Here is a 21,261-nt window from a genome sequence, read left to right as displayed (position 1 = left end):
TGGTCTACCAGATCCACCAGCCATGATGAAGTACGTCTCATAAGAACCACCTAGTATGGGCTAAAAATGTTCATATTCTATCAACATTGAATAGAGATATCAGTTTCACGATTATTGTACGAATATCTCCACATGTAAGCAAGTTTTCGTCTTCGCAATGGCCATTCAAACACCCTGTGTACTAAACAAAGACTGAATACAGGCTCATAATCGTTCTGAGATACTTGTCTAGAACCTTTCGAATCCCTAACGCCCAATGCATGCGCCCTGTAACTTAAAATTGATCCGATGTATCTTTCCCAATTGCGAGACTCTAGAAAATGCTGTTGACGATGTTTCCTCCGATAGTGGCACCAGCACCAAAGATAGCAGCGTTACCCAGCTTCTTACCAAACTTCTTGCCGTACTCGTTGACCTTGTTATCCTTGCCATCTCCCTCCTGTCCCTGCGGCTGTCCGGATCCCTCAGCGACAGCCATAGGTGGCACATGCGAGTTGTAAGGGTTCTGTTGAGGAGGGGGACCCTGCGAGTAAGCAGGGTAGCCATACTGTGGCTGCGGAATAGGCGCAACGGGCTTCTTGGTCTCTTGGTCGACGAGGACGTAGTTTCGGGGGAAGATACCCTCCTGTCCTGTGCGCTCGTTTCGGCCCATCCACCAATCCTGGTTCATGTACTCATACACAGCGATACGATCATCCTTCTCGAAGGACAGGTCGCGGCCGTCGGAGGCAGCATAGCGGTAAAGGGCGCGGGCGTTGGCAACAGTGGGCTTGACATTGCGTGGGGGAGGGCCAGGAGGAGGTGTCTGATCGTAGGCGGGTGGCGCGGGCGAATGCGACTTGACTTTGAGATCCTCGAAGGCCTTGGTAGGAGGCGCGTGGGCGGCCGGCGCGGGAGTAGCAGCCTTGGGAGCAGCGGTGTTGACGTTTTTATTGCCGGTCGCAGTCTTGAGGGGGCCCGAGAGGGAGGACTCGCCGGGAAGAGCGGTGTTGATAGTATCATAGACGGAGTCGTCAATCACGCCTCGCTCAAGGAGGTTCTCTAGTTCCTTCACGGTGTTAGTTGACGTTCAGTGAGAATGCCCAGATGGGTATGATGGCGCAAGTGGAGTTTCAATGACGGAATGCGAGGGTATTTACATTTTTGATATTGCGAAGCGAACGATTCACTTCAATAATAGTCTGGCGATCTGCGGCCATGATTACGGATGGTGCGGCCGAAAGAGTCCGGACTTGCGATGCGGGTATAAAGGTGCGTTTAAGGGTGATAAATCAGCTCAGATTCTGATGGTTTTGGCGACACTGATATAACGTGTTGAAGGTACAGTAATGACAGGATGTCAGGTTGAAGTTAGATGTAGGAGGGGAGTGTTTCGACATGCTACCAACGGTTCTTGGGATTCGGAATTTGGCCAAGCACCCAAGGCCCCAAGCCAAAACCCCTACCAAATAAAGCGGGCATTTGAGGCGGTGCTGCCCCTCGCTCAACCCGACCCAATCACGAGATTTAATAGTTCGTAAGGTGTTGAATTTGGCTGTGGTGGAACTCAGACGCCTTTTACACATGAGAGCAAACTAAGGTGCTTATAGGTTTTTTCGATGAGTCTTGTGAATTTTTTGTATTCATTGGTTCATTTTAGGCGTGATATTTCCATTCTATCCAAGCCATAGCCTTCATTGGGCTTTCCGATTAAATATGCATCCTCCGTTTCTCCCATTTATAAATCCTTTATTGCACAAACTTGCTGCTCTCAACAGTGTATAGATCAACATACTCATCAACGGGGGTAGACTCAAGCTTCTTGGCGTCCAAGTTGAGCTCCACAAGCTCCTTTACGCGGGCCTCGGGGTAGTGAGGGCCAAGGTGGCGCTTGTACTTCTCGAGAATGACGGGCTTGGCCTCCTCGCGGCGGAGACGGTGGCCAAGAGGAGCCTCAACAGCGACTTCATCGAGGACAGTGCCGTCGTTGAGCTCGACAGTGAGAGCATTGGAGATGGTTCGGAGCTTCGGGTCATGGTAATCCTTGGTGTACTGAGGATCCTCAACACACTTGATCTTCTGGCGGAGAGACTCGACCAGAGGAGAGGTAGCAGCCTCACCACCGTCAACGTAGTCAGTAGCCTCAAGACGGCCGAAGACGAGCATGGTGGCGCACATGTACTGGATGCAGTGGTCGCGGTCGGCAAAGTTGTCCATGGGCTTGAACTGCTTGTCAATGATGCGGATGCAAGCCTCATGGGTTCGGCAAGTGATGGACTTGATGTCAGCGGCAGACTTGCCCTGAGACTTGAGGAGGTGGTGAATCTTCTCAGAGGCCTCGACGGCGGTCTGAGAGTGGAACTCAGCTATTGGATGTTAGACTTGTCTTTACATAGTGGCAGCGAAGATTTGAACTTACCAGGGTAAGAGACCTTGAAGAGAACGTTCTCCATGACATAGCTGCCATAGGGGCGCTGGAACTCGAACTTCTGGCCCTTGAACAGGACATCGTAGAAACCCCAGACGGGAGCGGACAGAACAGTAGGAACGCCCTGCTCACCCTTAAGAACCTTGAGAGCCAGGTTGACGGCGCGCTGGCAAGCATCACCGGCAGCCCAGGACTTTCGGGACATGGTGTTAGGGGTGTGGCGGTAGGTTCGGAGAGACTGACCATCAACCCAAGCCTGGGTGACAGCATCGGCAATCTGCTTCTCATTGAGGCCGAGCATCTTGGAGACGACGGCGGTAGAGGCGACCTTGACCAGAACAACGTGGTCAAGACCGACCTTGTTGTAGGAGTTGAGGAGAGCCAAGCATCCCTGGATCTCGTGAGCCTTGATCATGGCCTCGAGGACATCCTTGACAACAAAGGTCTTGCCGCCAGCGAGGTTACCGCCAGCCTTGTTGGTACGGTTGATCCAGTCAGCAACAGCGAGGATAGCACCCAAGTTATCAGAGGGGTGACCCCACTCAGCAGCAAGCCAGCAGTCGTTGAAGTCGAGCCATCGGATCATAGCACCAATGTTGAAAGCGGCATTGACGGGGTCAAGCTGGAAGGGAGTACCAGGGACCTTGGGGCCGTTAGGGACAACGGTGCCGGGAACAATGGGTCCAAGGAGCTTAGAGCACTCCTTGAACCTCAAACCCTCGAGACCGCAACCGAGAGTGTCGAGAAGGATCCATCGAGCAGTATCGAACTGTTTAGAAATGAATTAGCAATCAGTTTCAACGATTGAGTGACATTGGTTTCTCGTGATAATTTGTTGGTGTTGAAGTGAGAAGCTTCAAGGCGGGGTATTTGCGGGGTGCAAAATCGGCCTCGGCAGAATTGACAGCACTCACAGCAAGCTCAGAGTCAATGGTCTTGTTGGCGACATAGTCGGCAATGTCCTTGATCTCAGGATCGTATTCACGGTCGGCGGAAGACATGTTGGGAGCTCCTGATCGTCTGGCAGCAGAAGTTGAAAAGGCGGCGCCGTGAGAAGCGGGAAGAGAAGAGCGAGCGGCGCCGAACGCCGAGCGGGCCACGAGAGGGGCGGCGACACGAAGACCCCGGGGAGACTGGAAGCGCAGCTGCTTGGAGGCTGTTCGGAGGGTCCGGTTAACGGCAGACATTCTTGGGGATAATTGGCTTACGGTCTTCTTCCTGCGTAGCAACGAAGAAGAAGGACAAGGTCAATTGACGTGGGGGATGATGAGGAGGAGGGGTATCACAAATGCAAAGAAGGAGGAAGGAAAAAAGAGAACAACAACCTTCTGCAGGGCCTAATATCCTAGAGGTTTTTGTCTTGGAGAAACTTGGTAGGTATTCATATTTATTACGCTCGGCTGTAGGCGCCTCAGTTTGCCGTAGCTTACCGCAAAACACCCTCGGCTAGCCGCCGGCTGGACTTACTCGTGGATATTGGTCATTCTCACACTGTACATTTGGGAGAGCCTATCATACGGATGTACTGTGCGAAAAGTCTGAGTTCTCCAATTATCACGATCAGAAAAATGAAGTCTTTCAGGGGCTTTTCTAGTGAGGGGAAACTCAACCCCCATATACTAGCCAATCAATGCACTCAATTGTTATCATTTTGTTGAATTGGCTTCAGTCTGATCCTCACCGACCAAAACTATCCACTTGAAGTGTCGCTGGAGATGATTGTTGTTTATCGTAAAAGTGTGGCCTGATGGGGGGATCGCTGCACTGAGTGTTTCTCGTCGTTTGTGTGTTGATACTGCATCTCATGCAGTATCTAGCTGCTGAGCTGTAGTTTTGAGAAGCCCAATGCTGATATATAGCGAAACACGGGGCATTTTGCTCACTATCACAAGCCTCAGCTCTTCACATTACCTTCATGATACCGTTGAGTTACTATTAGCCCACTTGTTATTCCTTTTTTGGTATATGTTCATAAATTATATATATCAAAGTCAGTATCATGTCTTCTATAAAGCCTCCTGCAGCTACCATTTCCTTGAACCTGTTTGGATTCCCCATCTCTACCCCAGCTTCCCCTCGCCGAAAATCTGGGGTTATGTTCCCCACGCTCCGTCGTCGGACAAGGCACGCGGATTTACGACGATGTGACCGACTCAGTCCGACCGAGGATATTTTGCCCTTCAGGTTTATCGTCTCGATCCGTCGACGGTCGGTAACTGATGGGTACCGAGGGTTTTGGCAGTACTCAGTCGGTTCAGCCATGGCTGTTCATATCACGCATGTATCAGTCAATAGCCTACCCGGGCAGGTTCACAAAATACCAGTATAGCATCAATGACGAAGTCGGCGCTGGACAATCTGCGACAAGGTCTTAGTGATATAAATTGGAGATTACCATTGGTGGCCCTATGGTTGTGAGTATGAACCAATGGAGCTTTGTGCCTGGACCAAAGGCGCAGGCGACTTTTGGGATCTCGATCGAAGAGAAATATGACGAACATCGCTTACAAGTTGGGTTGTCACGCATAAGAGACATTTGCATATTGCTGCGAGGAGAATCTGACTGCAGGAAGGGTAAAGGCCTTCTGAAGCCCTGTCTTAAATGAAATGACCTATGGGACGAGTATACCATTGCAGGCGTTTGGATAAAGTGGTATTAGCAGCTCATTGGTAGTGGCATTTGTCTTGTAATGTCTGCATCGACCTTGTAAACTCAGACATCCGATTTCTATCTCCACCTTTGCCTCTGGGAGTTCAACACGCGCTTCAGTGAAACATTGTGACAAACCAAAAGAAAGAAATAATGCACCTCGCTACTATCGCGATGTCGCGAGCAAGGCCGAAGCCTTCAAGCGCCCGTTTATGCGAGTGTGGACATCTTGACATGGTAGGCGTTTTCAGGTATTGACCGGTTTACCATCGTGGCGTGTAGTATTGCATTTCATGTTTCCATTGCGACTTGGGCTTTTAGAGGGCGTGTCAGAAAAGATGATCCAATGTAGATTCCATGATCGCAGGGAGTAAGCAGAGATTGGGGATCGAATAGCATCGTGACACTTCAAAAAAGTAGTGTAGGGTAGTTTGGACTCAATCCAACATGAATATTAACACCAGAGTTATGACAAAATCGATAATTAGAGATTACCCATGCTAAACTCCCATCTGAATCATTAGGAAGCGCTTTCGAAGTTAGCTCCAAGCTAGCTCAGAGTAGAGTTATTGTGTATGAACCCTGATCTTCGTTGCAACAGGCGATGACTTCACAATGGGCCGAAGAAAGCGCGCCAGTAGTTCCGATCCCACACGATCTAAAAAATAGTCCAGAGAGTGTCGTCATGAGCGATGTCATGTTCCTAATCGAAACCCACGAATAATCCAGTGCAGAGCAGCATGATCGCGATGGGGCATCTAAACGGGAGTCGGGGAGAACATGAGCGGGTTTGATACCTGCAAAGTCAAGACATGGGCTTGCCTGATAGTCGTCATCATTGTGCAGTTTATGCTGAAGTTTCAGGAAGATATTCCGAAGGCTGGTTACTTCTCTGAATCATAGCTGGCTACCCTGCTCATACAGGCTTACATCAAGATTCGCGGTTTCAAAACGCGTGTAATTCATTTGCATTGATTCCTGAGATGATTCCGGGAGGTCTTGCAGCTCGCATCTGGTTGCGATAGTACCCCGGTCGAGGCTATCGTGAAAAGCTTGGCTGTGATCTGCTCTGCACTCAACTCTATTGGCCATCGGAGCAACCCCCATTGGAAATCATTGCATGTGGGCTTTATGCAATCAATTATTTATACAACGTTGACAAATTTGAGACACGCATGTTGCTGAGACGGGAGGAGGCTGGATCCAGGCTGGGCAGCAGGTATCAGATCGATTGATGTTGGATGTTTTGGCCTACATCTGTTGATACTGTGAGGTATCTTCACGATACCGAGTTTTTAATGGGAAAGATAGAAAAGTCTATGCATTGACAAATGCCGTCCGAACTACCGTAAACTCGGATCAAACAAAATGGTTGCTTGAGTGAGGGTGATAGAGCCAACACCAGCACAAGATATGTGAGAGCCACGAGCCCGATCGTCGGGAACGCACGTTGTCAACGGATATCGGAGACTGGGGTACCTCTGATGGAAAAAGGGCTGTTTCCCATGTCGGTAGAAGAAGAAAAAGAAACGAAAGGCAAAAAAACATCAGGTCATTTCGGGGGAACGCTCGGATCGATTGGTCATGGATCCATTTGGACATGGGCAGGGCCTGAAAACGGGTCTTGAAAACTCTCGAGTCTGGGCTTTACTTGACAGGATCTAGAACCCTCCCTTCTTCGGCTCGATGGGCGTGTGTTAGCACCCTACGTGCAGATCTGAGAAACGGGCATCAGCGATGATGTTGATAGCCGGACTTGACAGTGATTGATAGCTGCAGACTCGCGATAGTTGCAACCATTGCAGTGAATCGTGTACCAGATCAATCATTCAAAGCAATTGCATCAGCTAAAACATTCGAGCCCAATTCATGGGTATTAGAAAAGCCCCCATCAAGTCGTGATGTCATTGATCGGCTAAACTGACTGGACCCTGATTTCTCAGAGACCGTCTCTCTTCTCTCGATCTCAGTCAAGCCCTCAACCATCACCACGATCACCAACACGATAGGACACGACAGGCGGTACGCTACAGAAACTTGACAGCCCGCAACGGATAAATTTCTCACCAGGTCTTGTTCCGCCCCTTGTTGTGTCTCAGAACGTTTGTAGGCAGCACAGCAGAGCCAAGTAAGTCAGTGTAACAGTTGCACACGCCCCCACGATGGCGATGATAATGTCGATAGCCATGCCGCTGCATCGCATCTCAATCGTTGGCGCAACACCAGATCACGTCGTGCACATTTGGCACACACAAGACAAGACAGGGAAAGGAGGAGAGAAGTGAGGCGGAGACAACATCGAATATGCGTACGCAAGTAGCAGGTGAGGCTTGATAGGGGGGAAGCACAGCAGTCAAACGTTCATCCAGGGCGAGCAATCTGTGATCAATTAAGACATGATTGACGGTTTACGGATATGAGGGTTTCTGTTTATGGAAACCTTCCCCTTGTCAAGTGTCAGCTTAGGAACGTCAATCATCAACGGTCTACGGAGTAGTTTTTTGCTAAGTTTGGTGATGTTCTCACCATTGGATTCAGCCCCACCCCACTCAGTGCTCACTGTGCCTGAGAGACGAGACATGAGGGCCGAGCCTGGTCGGACACGCCCTGAAGCCCCCTGCAAGCCTCCGGCCCCAACGTACCTAAGCAGAACAACTTGAGGATGAGGTGCGATGCAAGACTGCGCGTCGTCCCGCCCCAGGACCAAGCAGAATCACCTCACTCACTCATGCTTGGGTTGCAATTGCTGGCTGAGAGGTAGGGGGAAAAGCAAAAGATCATCGCTTGGAGCGAATAAAACTTGACACACTTTAAACTTTTTTAGCAGCCTCTTTGCTCCCCGTCCCCTGTCATTGCTCCTGCTGTGGCCTATCACTGTCCATTCGCTTGAGCCTTACCCTTAACCCCTGTAGGCTAGAGCTCCCGTCTTTGGTCCGATCTAGAGGTTCGTTGTAGAGGCATGGAAATCGACCTCTGGATCACGACACAGCAAAGCGCATCGTAGCAACATAGCAAAAATTCACAGTCAAATCAAATCATCATAGCAATGGCGCCGCCGCAACAACCGGGTTCTCCGTCATGGGCCGATCAGGGTCCAAATGGCGATTGGTCTCTTTTTGCCTTTACTCTTGCTCTGTTTTCTTTTTGTTCCAAGTTCTGATTTTCTTTTCTTTTTGTTCTACCGGTATCTCCATCGCCATCATCACCATCACTATCACCTCTTATTGCTGGGTTTTTACCTATTTTGGACCTTGCCGTGGCATCGTATCCTGTTAAACGACAAGCTATCGAGCTATCACTATCCTCCCCAAACCAAAGAAAAAAAGGCGCTTTTATGATTGTCCCGGGTTGCTAGATCTGGTCAAATCGGAGAGTTATTAGTGTATCGATCACTGCATTCTGCAGGTCCGGTCCCTAGAACGAGAAAATTCGCCGTGGCCTGGCCTAACGTTAGGAAGGAGGATCTCTATTTACCTCCTGTACCTATAGTGGGGGGCAAAAAGTATAAAGACCCCTTAAGGTACCAAAAGGGGCATCTAATCAGAACGGAAGATTATTGCAATGCCGCTTTAAGCTTATATTTTCAACCTTTTAAAGTGACTGTAAACAGGCTTAATACTTTATATACTAACCCTCTTAATGCATGAGAATCCTGACTAGCGGGATAATAGTTAATCCAGGCCTTAGTGTTATCCTAATAATACTATAGCCTACTTTTAAATAAACCTGTATATCTCTTTAAATACTATTACCTTATAACTAAAGGTAATTTAGTATTAAATAGTAGTAGTTATAAAAGATCTCTAGTAACTGACTATCTATAATTAGCACTTTAACTACTATTAATAACCTTTAAGCCTACTAAATATATTTTTAATATTTTTAGTATTACTAAATTTACTACTTAATAACCTTAATTACTATTATCTATATAAGCGCTATTAAAGGCATTACTAAAAGTATATATTATGCCTAAAAATTAATAATTATTTAATTAACTTAAAAGTCCTAATTAAGAAGTTATTATTATATATATATATATATAATCCCTAATCCCTAATCCCTACCTTATATAGTTATATTATAAAAAAGTAAAAATTATAAAAAATAATATCTTTTATTAAATTTAAACCTATAACCTTTAGCTTTTCTGGCATTTACCTAAAAAAGTATAATTTACCTTATATAATTACTAGCATATATAACCTATAATTATCTCTATTAATATACTCTCTTATAAAGTTAACCTACTTATATAATAACCTTACTTTTCTTTAAAATAATTAGCCTTTTTTATTTTAAATTATTAATATTATAAAAAAAAGGCCCTCTAGCTATATTTACTTAAGTTTACTACTTAATTATAGAAAATCTCTATAAGATATTAAGTAAAATAAATCCATTAGCTATTTAATATTTATAGGCAAGACCCTTTAAGTAATACACTAGAATAAAACCAAGGCTAGAAGGTGTAAGATAGTTTAGGTAAGTAGTATAGTATTTAATATAAGGTAGTAACCCCTTATAGTTATTAAATAGGGAAAAGCTACTATTCTATTAAATTACTACCTCTTAATATATTATATCTCTATATTACTTAAAGTAATTAATATAACTATAGGTTATATACCTTTTAATATAATTACTATATACCCTTAATTAATATATTATTTAATATTACCTTTTTATAGCTTTATGCACTTAAGTCTTTTTAAAGGCTATTATAATTGCATTTTTACTATAATAGCTTAATCTAATTATAGTAATAGTCTTAATAACCCTATAGGCTAAAGATATAATATAGCAATAAACTCTTAACTATAATAATAAAAGAAGTATTTTAATGACTTTAAAGATAATTAATATTATAATGCATTACCTTTATTTTTATTATAATAACCTTAAGGGTATAGCAATACTTAACCTACTTATAATAATAAGTTTAGTAATAATAATAAGGATAGATTTAAAGCTCTATAATTGCAATAATATAAATAATAATTAATCCTCTATAATCCTTATAAAGTAAAAAAAGATATTATTTAATAAATTAAATAATATTAGAAAATTCTAATATAAAAAGTATACTTTTATTAAATAATAAAAGAGTATTACTATATTAAAGTAGCTAATACCTTTACTATTTAAGACTTAAATACTGTAAATATAATGCATTAAATACTATCTTAATAAATCTTTAAATTATTAATAGCTAATAGACTAATAGTATTACCTTAAGCTTATATCTCTTATCTTAAGTATCTTCTATAGTAGTAAAAAGAATATATTAAGGTATATAAATTATATTAATTTAATAATTAAAATTAAGCAAAACTAATTATAGTATAATAACTAAATAATATACTTTTTGCTTTAGCTTTTATACTGTAAGTTCTTATTCCTTAAGATAATATATTAAAAGGATTTAATAATAATAGCACCTCTTAATAACATTAAAGAGTAACAGTAAATACTACCTAATCTATAGGCAATTTAAGTAAGAAAATCTAAAAGGAGATGCTTAATATCTTTAATCTAGATAATCTAAATAATAAAAATAACTAAAGACTTATTACTACCTCTTTAGGTAAGACTATTTATATAGATATCTTTATATTCTATAAGTATTTTTTAATATTTAAGCAATTTAGTAAATACAGTCTTATAGATTACTATATTAAGATACTATTTAGTAAAATAAATACTTAGCTTATATTTAAGTTAAATAGTCTTAATTATAACTAACTCTTTAACCTTCTTATTATTAAGTTTAATTATAAGCTTACTAAGCAGTTTAAGTATCTAGATATAGATATTCTAAATAAACTTTACTCTTTATGCTATACTCCTAAGGTTACTATATATAGGATTATACTTACTTAGTAGGCTTAGTAAAAGGCCGGTTTTACTAAGTAGATTAAATATATATAAAATAGTACTATTATTATAATACTATTTAATAAGATTAATATTAAGATTTAATAATTTCTTATATATTTTAATAAAAATATATTACTAATAAGCTTTATTAGACAGTATAAATAGCGCTAAACTATAATTAAATAATTCTATTACTTTAATAATTAAAGGGATAGAAATAATTAGTAATATAAATCTAGCTATTCTTTAAGCTATAATAAAGGAAGTTAATCTAATTAATACTCTTATAATAAGTCCTCTAGCTTATAATAATGCAATAACTATAATTAATTAAAATAAGATAATTAATACTAAAGTAATAGACTATTATAGTTATATATAGATACTAAAAAAAGTAATAATAAATATAGTAAGCACTATTATAATAGCAATTATAATTAATATATTTATTTATAAAATAATAACTATATATATAAAGATATTAAGGAGGAAAAGAAAGTCTATTAGGAATAGAAATATCCTATTATAAAAGAAGAAGATAAACTTAAGCTAGATAAAGTTAATACTAATAGTAATAGTAAAAGTATCTACTTATTATAATCTATATCCTTTAAAGAGATATATCTAACTTATATAATTAGAAATATATTTTATCTTAACGGTTAGAAAGAGCTATTTTGCAGTATTTATTAGCAATCCTTTCTATTTTAAGCCGTTTTTTAAGAATATAGCCTTATTAGAATCTATATTAAACTAGCTTAGCTGGCTAGAAAGTAGGCACCTATTAAATCTAAATAGTATAATTATTATTACCAGGATTTTCTATTTTAGAATAGGCTTTATTAATATCTTAAGACTAGTTATATATCTTAAATAATAATAGTATTTAAATCTAGAAATGCTCTTTAGGTTAATAAGATAATAGTTATATCTATAAATAAGATATTAATGCATACTTATTATTAACTATAGGTCTGTAAAGTTAATAGCAATTATATATATCTTAAATTTAATATAATAAGCTCTCTAGAAGGAAAGACAGTTTCTATTTATACTAATATAAGTTATAGAAAACCTATTATCTCTAAAGAATAGCTTTAGACTCTAGATTATACTATTAAATAAAAAATACCTATCTTTATTTAAGGAGTTAATAATAAAGTCAGAAAGCCTTATACTAAATAGGTAACCTTTACCTTTTATATTAATAGTCTTAATAAAAATAGTATAGATACTAGGCTTATAGAATATATTTATAGTACCTAGGTTTAAGATAGAATACTGTTATCCTCTTTAAGAGTATTGCTTAAAAATAGATAGATAGCTCCTTATAGTATTAATATTATAATAATAAATAGATATCTTTATTATATAAGTCTTAAAGACTTCTATATTCTATTTACTATCTCTTAGCTCTCTTATTAAGTTAGCTATTATATTATTATAGTATAACTAATAATAATACCTACTAAATAGATATATCTTATCCTAGTATTATAAAAGGAAGTCCCTAAAGGAAGAATATTTATATTTAATGGCTGTATTATAGAAGCCTTTAATGCGCTTATTAGCTTAAATATAGCTTCTAGTATAGTAATTATCAATAATTTTAATAAAGATATTACCTTTTAGAGAAAATAGAAGCTAGGAAATATTAAGGAATATAAGAAAGATAAAATATACTTTTCTAGTATATAGAAGGCTACTGCCTTTACCCTACTGGCAATAGCTAGTATAGTAACTATAGAGATATTAAGGAGTGTTATAAATATTATAAATATTAAGATCTTATTAAAGATTAATCTTATATTAGAAATTAGCATTATAGTAACTAAAGAGATTGTCCTTTAGGCTATAAATACTCCTTAAGTCTTTATTTCTAAGATAGATAATAATTATACTACTATAAATGTAATATAAAATATAGAAAGTGCTATCCTTAAAGACATTAAGGAAGTAGAATTACTATATAAATAATAGAAAAAAAATAAAAAAAAGTAACTACTATTAAAAGTTATAGAACTTTTTAGTAACTAATTAGCTGCCTTAATGGCAACTGGCTTAGCTCTCCCTTTTATTAAGAAGCTAAAAGTAACAGTTTTAAAATTAATACTAATAATACCTTATATTCTATATTAAGTATATATATAGAAGTAACCTAATCTTCCTGAGATTATAACTTAAAATAGAATTTATATCTATAATAATAGATCTAGCTTTATATAATAAGCTTAAGACCTTTATACTAAATATACTACTCTATAGATTAACTTAGGACTTATTTATATATCTAAAGATAAGCTAATAACTATACCTCTTATAAATAACTAATATAAATAGAAAGTCTCCTAAAAACCTTATGCCTATAGACTTAAGGATTGCAATCTTATTAATTAAATCTTTAATAGACTTTATAATTAAAAGTAAATAGAATAGATTATAAAGCCTATATCTTTTATTACTTTTATATTTATTATCTAGAGAATTATTAATAATAAACCTAAAGGAAAAGCTATAGTTAATTTAAAAGTACTAAATAAGGTAATAATTTCTAATAGTTATCTATTACTAAAATAAAAAGATATTATTATTACATTAAGAGAAGCAATATATATCTTAGTAATTAATGCCTTATTATTCTTCTTTTAGTTTAAGGTAGTATTAAAGTATTAAGATAGATTTATAATTATAAGTTATAAAGGCTTAAAAAGGTTTACTATTACTTTAATAGGCTTTTATAATTTACTAGTATATACTTAATGCTATATAGATAGGCTTTTATGTCTATATTAGAGTTTTTATTATGCCTTTATTAATAATATTATAATCTTTTTAAAGTCTACTATTAAGTATACTTAATATATAGATACTTTATTTAGATTATTTATCTTAAAAAACTTATCTATCTTTTTAATAAAAAGCTAGATTAATTATTTAAATGCTTAAGTATTAGGATTTTATATTAATGCCTTTAGTCTTTTTATAATAGTAGAAAGAGTTATAGTCTTTACTAAACTAAAGTTTCTATAGTAGCTTACTGCTCTTAAGTAGTATATTGAGGCTACTAAATATATTTAATATCTTATTCCTTATTATATTAAGATTATAAAGCCTCTATAAAAGCATAAGGTTATACTATTAATAAAAAAAAGAAGAATTAATAAAATTATTAATAGAAATAGAGGTAAAAGAAAGTTATATATTAAGAATATATACTATAATCTTACTTTAGTAAAGAAAATTACCTTCTAGATAATTTAAAAGTAAATTATATTTAGTTAAGAATTGGTTTATTTTAATCTTAAGAAGTATCTTTTTCTTTAACTAAATATTAGTATTTAAAAGGGATTTAAAGCCATTCTCTATTATATTAAAGATAGATATATTTAAAAGGAGGGGATATAGATCCTATTTAATATAGTTATGCCTATCTGCTTTATTAGCTAAACTCTATTTAGGGCTAAGATTTAATATAGACCTATAGAGCTAGAGATAGTAGTACTTATTTAGGTAATAAAGCAACTTAAGGCATATATTAAATTATTAGAGGGATTACTTATAGTCTTTATAGATTATTTAGCAATAAAGTAAATTATAAAGAAGATAACTCTTAATATAATTAGTACTGATAGAGCTAATTAATATCTTATTAATACTTCTATCTATCTCTTAGAGTATAATCTATATATCTTTTATATTTCTAGAAAAAAGAACTTTATCTTTAATGCTTTTAGTTATCTTAAAGCTCTAGAGACTAATAAGAATATTAAAAGACTTTACCTTAATTATACTGCACTTAATAATATATATATAGGCATAGAATTACTAATATCTTAAGAGATAAGAGATAAATTTATTTAAAGATATATTAATAATATTAAATATCTACCTATTCTTAAGATAATTTTTAAAGTAGATAATAAGCCAGTTAATATTAACTAACTAAATAGTAAAAATGCTATTTCTGCTTTAAAGTGCAGTATGCCTTTTACTTTAAAAGATAGATTACTATATTATAAGTAAACTAATAGATATTTTTAACTTTATATTCTATATACTATAATTAATAAAATCCTAAAGATAGCATATAATAATTAATATCACTTTAGTATAAAGAGAATAATAAAAGAACTATTAAAATTATTAATCTATAACCTAACTATAAGAATTTATAAGTATATTTATAAATATAAAATATATTATCTAAAACAGATAGATTATCAGTAAAGAATTAGTAACTATATACTAATTCGTCCTCCTGTTATATTAATATATTTAATTGCAATTAACTTTATTATTAATCTTCTGCTAGTCCCTTCTGCTAGAAGTCTATAGGCTATCTTAGGATTTAATCTTTATAATTAGCTTATAACAGTCACTTATGCAGTAAGTAAATAATATCTTCTTATACCTAAATACTCTATATATATTGCTAAAGATTAGGTAATTACATTATTAAGATAGCTGCTTTTTGCTAACTAAAGTATCTTTAAGGTAATTATCTCTAATTATAATAGAAAGTTTACTTTTATATTCTGGCAAAAGCTATAGGAGGTATTTAGCTATAAGCTTATAATAATTACTATATATTATCTTAAAGTAGATAGTTTATCTAAATAGAGAAACTAAATAGTAAAAATTGCATTATACTTTTATTATATTAAGTATCCTCTCTTTAATTAATTCTATATTTTTCTAGCACTTTAATAGAATCTTAATAAAGCTTATAATATAGAAATTAAAATAAGTGTATATAAATTTATTTATAGCTTTAAATCTATAAGTACTCTTAATATAATAATGCCTATAGAGGATATTATAGATTTTCCTTATCTTTAAGAAGTTACTTATAAAGAAGTATAATTAATAATAGATTTTATAATAATAAAAGGAAAGTATTAATATAATAATAAGTATTGCCCTATTACCTTAAAATAGGGAGATTAGGTATATCTATAACTTTATAATAGATATTATCTTTTTAATAAACCTTCTAAAAAGTAATTTTAATAGAGAATAAGTCCTTTTCTTATTAAATAAATTATTAATAACTTAGCCTATAAACTAGAAATTCTAAAGTAGTAAAAGATATATTTAATAATCTCTATTAAGTATCTCGTTCTTACTTATATTAATAACTATATTAATAAGTAATTTAGTCCTATAGAGGGCAAATCAGTTAATAAAAATTGCTATAAAGTTAACTTTATTATTAAATAGAAGATATAAAAATAAGAAAGAAATACTATACCCTTTAAAGGATTTTTTATATAATAGAAAGGCTAGGGTCTTAAATATAATTAGTAGGTAAAGACTGCTAATATAAATAAAGAATTAATAGAGTTATTCTATAAGAAGCATTTAGAACAGTTTAATAATAAATTACTATAAAAAAGCAGTTAGAAGAAGTAAATTCTAGTAAAGCTTACTTAAATAAATTGATTAATTATAGAATTATATTATTTAGAGTTATTTAATAAAGCTAAAGATAGCTAGAAAGGTCCTTTTAAAGCTAGCTATATAATATATAAGAATCCTAACTAGCAGGATAATAGTTAATTTAGGCCTTGGTGTTATCTTAATAACACTATGGCCTACCTTTAAATAAACCTATATACCTCTTTGAATACCATTACCTTATGACTAAGGGTGATTTGGTATTACCTCTATAGCAATTATAGCTATAATGCAGTTTGGCATTATATTATAAAGGTTCTTTAATACTATATCTTAAAGACTATCTTAAGCTTCTATTGCAATTAAGACTAAGGCATATTGTATAATAATTATATCCTCTATATAAGTTAGTTCTAGATATAACTGATATATCTTTGCCTTTATTAGTGCCTATAGATTCTCTATAGGGTTTAAATTAGGTAAATACAGTAGCTAAGTTATTAGCTTGACCTAAAGCTCTTTTAAGAGGGCTTTAATGATTTAGGCAGTATATATAAATATATTATTATATATAAAGATATTGCTAGCTTAAAGAAATTAAGGTAAGATATAGAAATAAAGATAATATATGCTAATAGCGTTAATATTACTAATAAGAGGTACTAATAGTATATAAAAATTATAACTAAAAGTAGCCTAGAATATCTATTAAATAGTACCTTACCTTCTTGCCTCCTTTATATCTTATATGTAAAGAGCTTTATAAGGCAATAAAAAGGTCTAAATAGGTTTTAAGCCCTAACTGCGGCGCACTATATACTTATCACTCTATTTTATATGCCTCTAATTAATGCCTTAATATGTTATGGCCTATTAGAGCCTTTTGCAAGCCTATAGTGGCATTAAAGTAACTCGTTTTTTCTATATCTATTTTCTCTTATTTATCTTATATAAAAGGTATTAAAGAGACTATAATTTAACTGTATTATTAATAGAATTAAGTAAATCTTATATAGTTATATATAGATTAGTTATAATAGTATTATAAATTTAATTTTATTACTCTTTTATAAGCTTATATAGCATGCCTAATTAAGGCAGAGAAAAATTTTCCTCTTTCTATTATGCCTTATAGCAGTATATTATTTTAATTATTTTAAGGGAAATATAGAGAAACTGCTTTTAAATTTAATAATAGGAATAACCTTATTTCTTTAATTTATATATTTAAGACTATAATAAAGGTAAAAGCTCTTTGCCGCGTAATATTGCAATCTATTTTTTAGTGTTATAATATATATAAAAAAGCGGCGTTAAAAATGCAGTCTCAATCGGGCTAGTCAGGGAGGAGCTACTTAGGGGGTCTTTATACTTTTTGCCCCCCACTATACCTAGTCTAGATTCTTATTATCATCGTCATCATCTGCATTCAACTCTCGCCTTGTTCTCTCATTTCTCCTGTTACAGTCTCCTCTTCTCAACTGCGGTTGGTTGAAGTTGATATCTATCCCTACATACTCACTCGACTCTTCTGCAATCATTCTCTGTCTCAGTCTGCCTTTCAGCTCTAGACACCCTCTTCTCAACCATTTAGACTTGGGTTTTGAGCCAAGTTGAGCTGAACCGGGGTTCAAACAACTTAACTCCCGCCTCTAGGGGACCTGAATGCCATCATCATATCCACTATCAACTACCAGGAGAACCCACCCGTCACTTCACTTCACGCTAGGCTCCCGCCTAGCTTCCTCCATCCCATTCAAGGGTCGCGGGCAGGCGATATATACACCCCTGTGGCTACATCCGCATCAAGGCTACGACGTTGCTTCACGGTATATCTGGCCAGGAACCGTTGAAGCTGCTAAACTAAGCTAAGACGAGCTAAGGTTATAGCAGCAGCCAGGTCCCAGCTTCTGATATCCATGATCTATTTGATATCCTCAGTATCCGCTTGTTCCCCATCCATCTAGTCAGACCAGACTTCTTTAGCTCTGTCTTAATCACTTACGCAATACCTACATACAACCTTACCCGCTGCCCTTCTACCTTCGAGACTCTTCTGTCGAGTTACCAGACTCGTTTGCTTCTGAGAAGTTTCTCTTCCTATTCAGCTTTCCTTCAACTTTGTTTGGCTACCATTACACTATATCGTCACAAGTAAGGTATCCAAACCCTTGCTAACGCCCACAAATACAATCAACTTTCAAATCAACTCAACTACTGTTGCTGTTGCTGTACCGTACACGGCCCAACCAAATACCTCCCACACATCTCCCCCAGCCGTTTAAACGAAACCACTCAGTGGCCCGAATATTGAGCCCTCATCCCAGTCCCAAAACTAGGCCCCTCCCGCACAACCACAGAGCGGAAGGTCTGACAGCGTCTCCGCCATTTCAAGATACCTGCCTTCGGATCTGAAACCAGGTCCCTGAATCATAGACCATACCATAAACGCTCCATTTACGCCTCAACTTATATTACGACAACGACATTGTAATCTTGGCATCATGGCTGGGAATAAGCTCCTCGTCTATCTACTTCGACGCGATCTCAGGGCAATCGACAACCCTATCCTTCACCACCTGGCCACTTCTGACCATGGCTTCACTCATCTCCTCCCCATCTATATCCTCCCCCCCCACCAAATCGAAACTTCAGGCTTTGTTGCTGAAGGAAAAAAGTCCCCCTACCCCGAGGCTCGAAGTCAGGTAGGCCGCTTCTGGAGATGTGGCCCCGTTCGAGCCAAGTTCCAAGCTGAGTCTATCTGGGATGTGAAACAAAATCTTGAGGACATCAGTAGTGGCATGCTGGTTCGTGTCGGAAACTTCGACAACGTCCTAAAGCATTTGATCAAGTCCCTGCACGATGAACATCAATCTGTCGATACGGTTTGGATGACCGAGGAAGTATCGAAAGAGGAGGTTGATGACCAGAATGCTGTAGCATCTGTATGTTCCGAGAACAACATCAACTTTAAGCTTTGGCAGGACGAAAAGTATTACATCGACGAGTAAGTGTAGCCCGTCAAGGAGTCCATACTGAATAACTCACTAATGCTTGTAACCAGTCGTGACACTGGTTTGGATGATCCCAAGGAGCTTCCAGATGTTTTCACAACCTTCCGCAAAACTCAGGAACCTCTCCGAGAGCGTCCTCGCGCCTCTCTCCCTCGTCCGCAGGCCGGATCATTACCGCCCTTCCCTTCATCGTGGGCACTACCTCAGGAACCTCCATTTCAGATTCCTGACAACTACAACGACTTTGAACAACGTCTCTTAGAGCCTATCAACAGTATGGTGCCAGACCCTCCAGTCTATCCTGAAGATGCTCGATCTGCACATCCATTTAAAGGTGGAGAGAACCCTGCCTGGGATCGCCTTTACCATCTCATCAAGTCAGGCTCTATGACTACTTACCAGGAGACCCGCAATGGCCTATTAGGAATCGATTACAGCACCAAGCTTTCAGCATACCTGGCACTCGGATCTATTTCAGCCCGCTGCATTCATGAAGAACTTGTCAAGTTTGAGGACGGTCAAGAACAATCCTACTCTAAAGCTATAGGCTTCGGACAGGGAGAGAACGAAGGCACCAAAGCTGTCAGATTTGAGCTCTTGTGGCGGGACTACATGCGATTGTGTACCATGAAGTTTGGCTCACGTCTTTTCAAGCTCGATGGTTTTAAGGGAGCCAGTGGCAAGTATGATAAGAAGTGGAAGACAGCTCTGAAGGAGGAAGCCGATGCCAATCAAGATCCTTCACCGGAGGAACTGAGTGACATCATTGAGAGGTTCCTTCGAGGCACAACCGGCATGGGGCTGATTGATGCCTCGCAGCGAGAACTCTATCATACCGGCTACACCTCGAACCGAGCCCGACAGAATGTCGCCAGCTTCTTCACAAAGCATCTTGGCATTGATTGGCGCTACGGAGCTGAATGGTACGAGGCTATGCTGGTAGATTATGATGTGTCTTCCAACTGGGCGAACTGGCAGTACGTGGCGGGTGTCGGTAATGACCCCAGAGGTGACGCACGCATCTTCAACCCTATCAAACAAGCATTCGACTATGACAACAACGGAAAATATGTCCGAACTTGGGTGCCTGAAGTCAAGTATATCGAGAGGCTAGAAAATGTTTTTCAGGTATGGACGACAGGCGATGATGAGCTCATCAAGTACGGCATCATCGATGACATAATGGTCACTCATCCCATCAAGCGGATCGATTTTCAGGTCGACCGAAAACCTCGTGGTCCTCGACGACCTTATCGATGGAGAAGAGGAGGATCTGGGCGTGGTGGTCGCCGAGGCGGAGGTCCAGGAAACGGTCCGGGTGACTACAACGATGGCCGACGCTCGTACCACAATGGGCCTCCTTCACCCGAAAGCGACCGCCAGTTTTACCACGGAGGCGAACCCTACATGCAGAACCGTGGCCAGCCACGAAATGGTTGGTCCCAGCGTGGAAACCAGATGTCGTGGCGAGGCAACTCTAACGGGCATGGTCCTAACAACCACGGACCTTCTTCTGGACGAGGAGGCCACATGGCTCCTTTCCGTGGTAATGGTTTCCAGCGAGGATTCAACACCAATCACTTCAATGCACCACCTCCCAGTCAATACATGCCCAATCCCCCCTGGGCTCCTCAACAATTCTCTCAAGCCTATCACCACCAACTTCCTCCTCACCTTGGACCCCATGTCTAGCGGACAGGAGCGAGGCCACTCTTCCCGCCACGGTGGGCTTTTGATCCCGTTGGGCAGCACTGGTACTGGAACCAATAGGCAATGGACTATTGGAAAACGTAATAATTGGATTCCGTCTCTCATTTGTCGATGGAGCAAAGCGATAGTGGCACACGATACCTGTTATTTTGAACAAAAGTTGACACTACAGTCAATAGAATGATTAAGGTCGCTAAGGTATA

General features: G+C 37.5%; 3 protein-coding genes; 1 reads left to right on the top strand and 2 right to left on the bottom strand.

Moving 5' to 3' along the window:
- Positions 1 to 313: 313 nt before the first annotated feature.
- FFUJ_05734 (related to SH3 domain protein) lies at positions 314 to 1,199 on the bottom strand (the record flags this gene model as incomplete). XM_023578979.1 has 2 exons in its annotated part: positions 314 to 1,048; positions 1,140 to 1,199. 2 exons carry the CDS (start codon positions 1,197 to 1,199, stop codon positions 314 to 316), a joined length of 795 nt encoding a protein of 264 aa, XP_023431898.1.
- A 529-nt stretch (positions 1,200 to 1,728) lies between these two features.
- FFUJ_05733 (probable 2-methylcitrate dehydratase) lies at positions 1,729 to 3,594 on the bottom strand (the record flags this gene model as incomplete). XM_023578978.1 has 3 exons in its annotated part: positions 1,729 to 2,345; positions 2,399 to 3,176; positions 3,322 to 3,594. The coding sequence occupies 3 exons, from the start codon at positions 3,592 to 3,594 to the stop codon at positions 1,729 to 1,731; spliced, it is 1,668 nt and encodes a 555-aa protein (XP_023431897.1).
- A 15,244-nt stretch (positions 3,595 to 18,838) lies between these two features.
- FFUJ_05732 (related to deoxyribodipyrimidine photo-lyase) lies at positions 18,839 to 21,040 on the top strand (the record flags this gene model as incomplete). XM_023578977.1 has 2 exons in its annotated part: positions 18,839 to 19,341; positions 19,399 to 21,040. 2 exons carry the CDS (start codon positions 18,839 to 18,841, stop codon positions 21,038 to 21,040), a joined length of 2,145 nt encoding a protein of 714 aa, XP_023431896.1.
- Positions 21,041 to 21,261: the final 221 nt, after the last annotated feature.

The sequence above is a fragment of the Fusarium fujikuroi genome, chromosome FFUJ_chr06, assembly GCF_900079805.1.
Source record: "Fusarium fujikuroi IMI 58289 draft genome, chromosome FFUJ_chr06".
Taxonomy (NCBI): domain Eukaryota; kingdom Fungi; phylum Ascomycota; class Sordariomycetes; order Hypocreales; family Nectriaceae; genus Fusarium; species Fusarium fujikuroi.
This window is presented reverse-complemented; position numbering and strand designations above follow the sequence as displayed.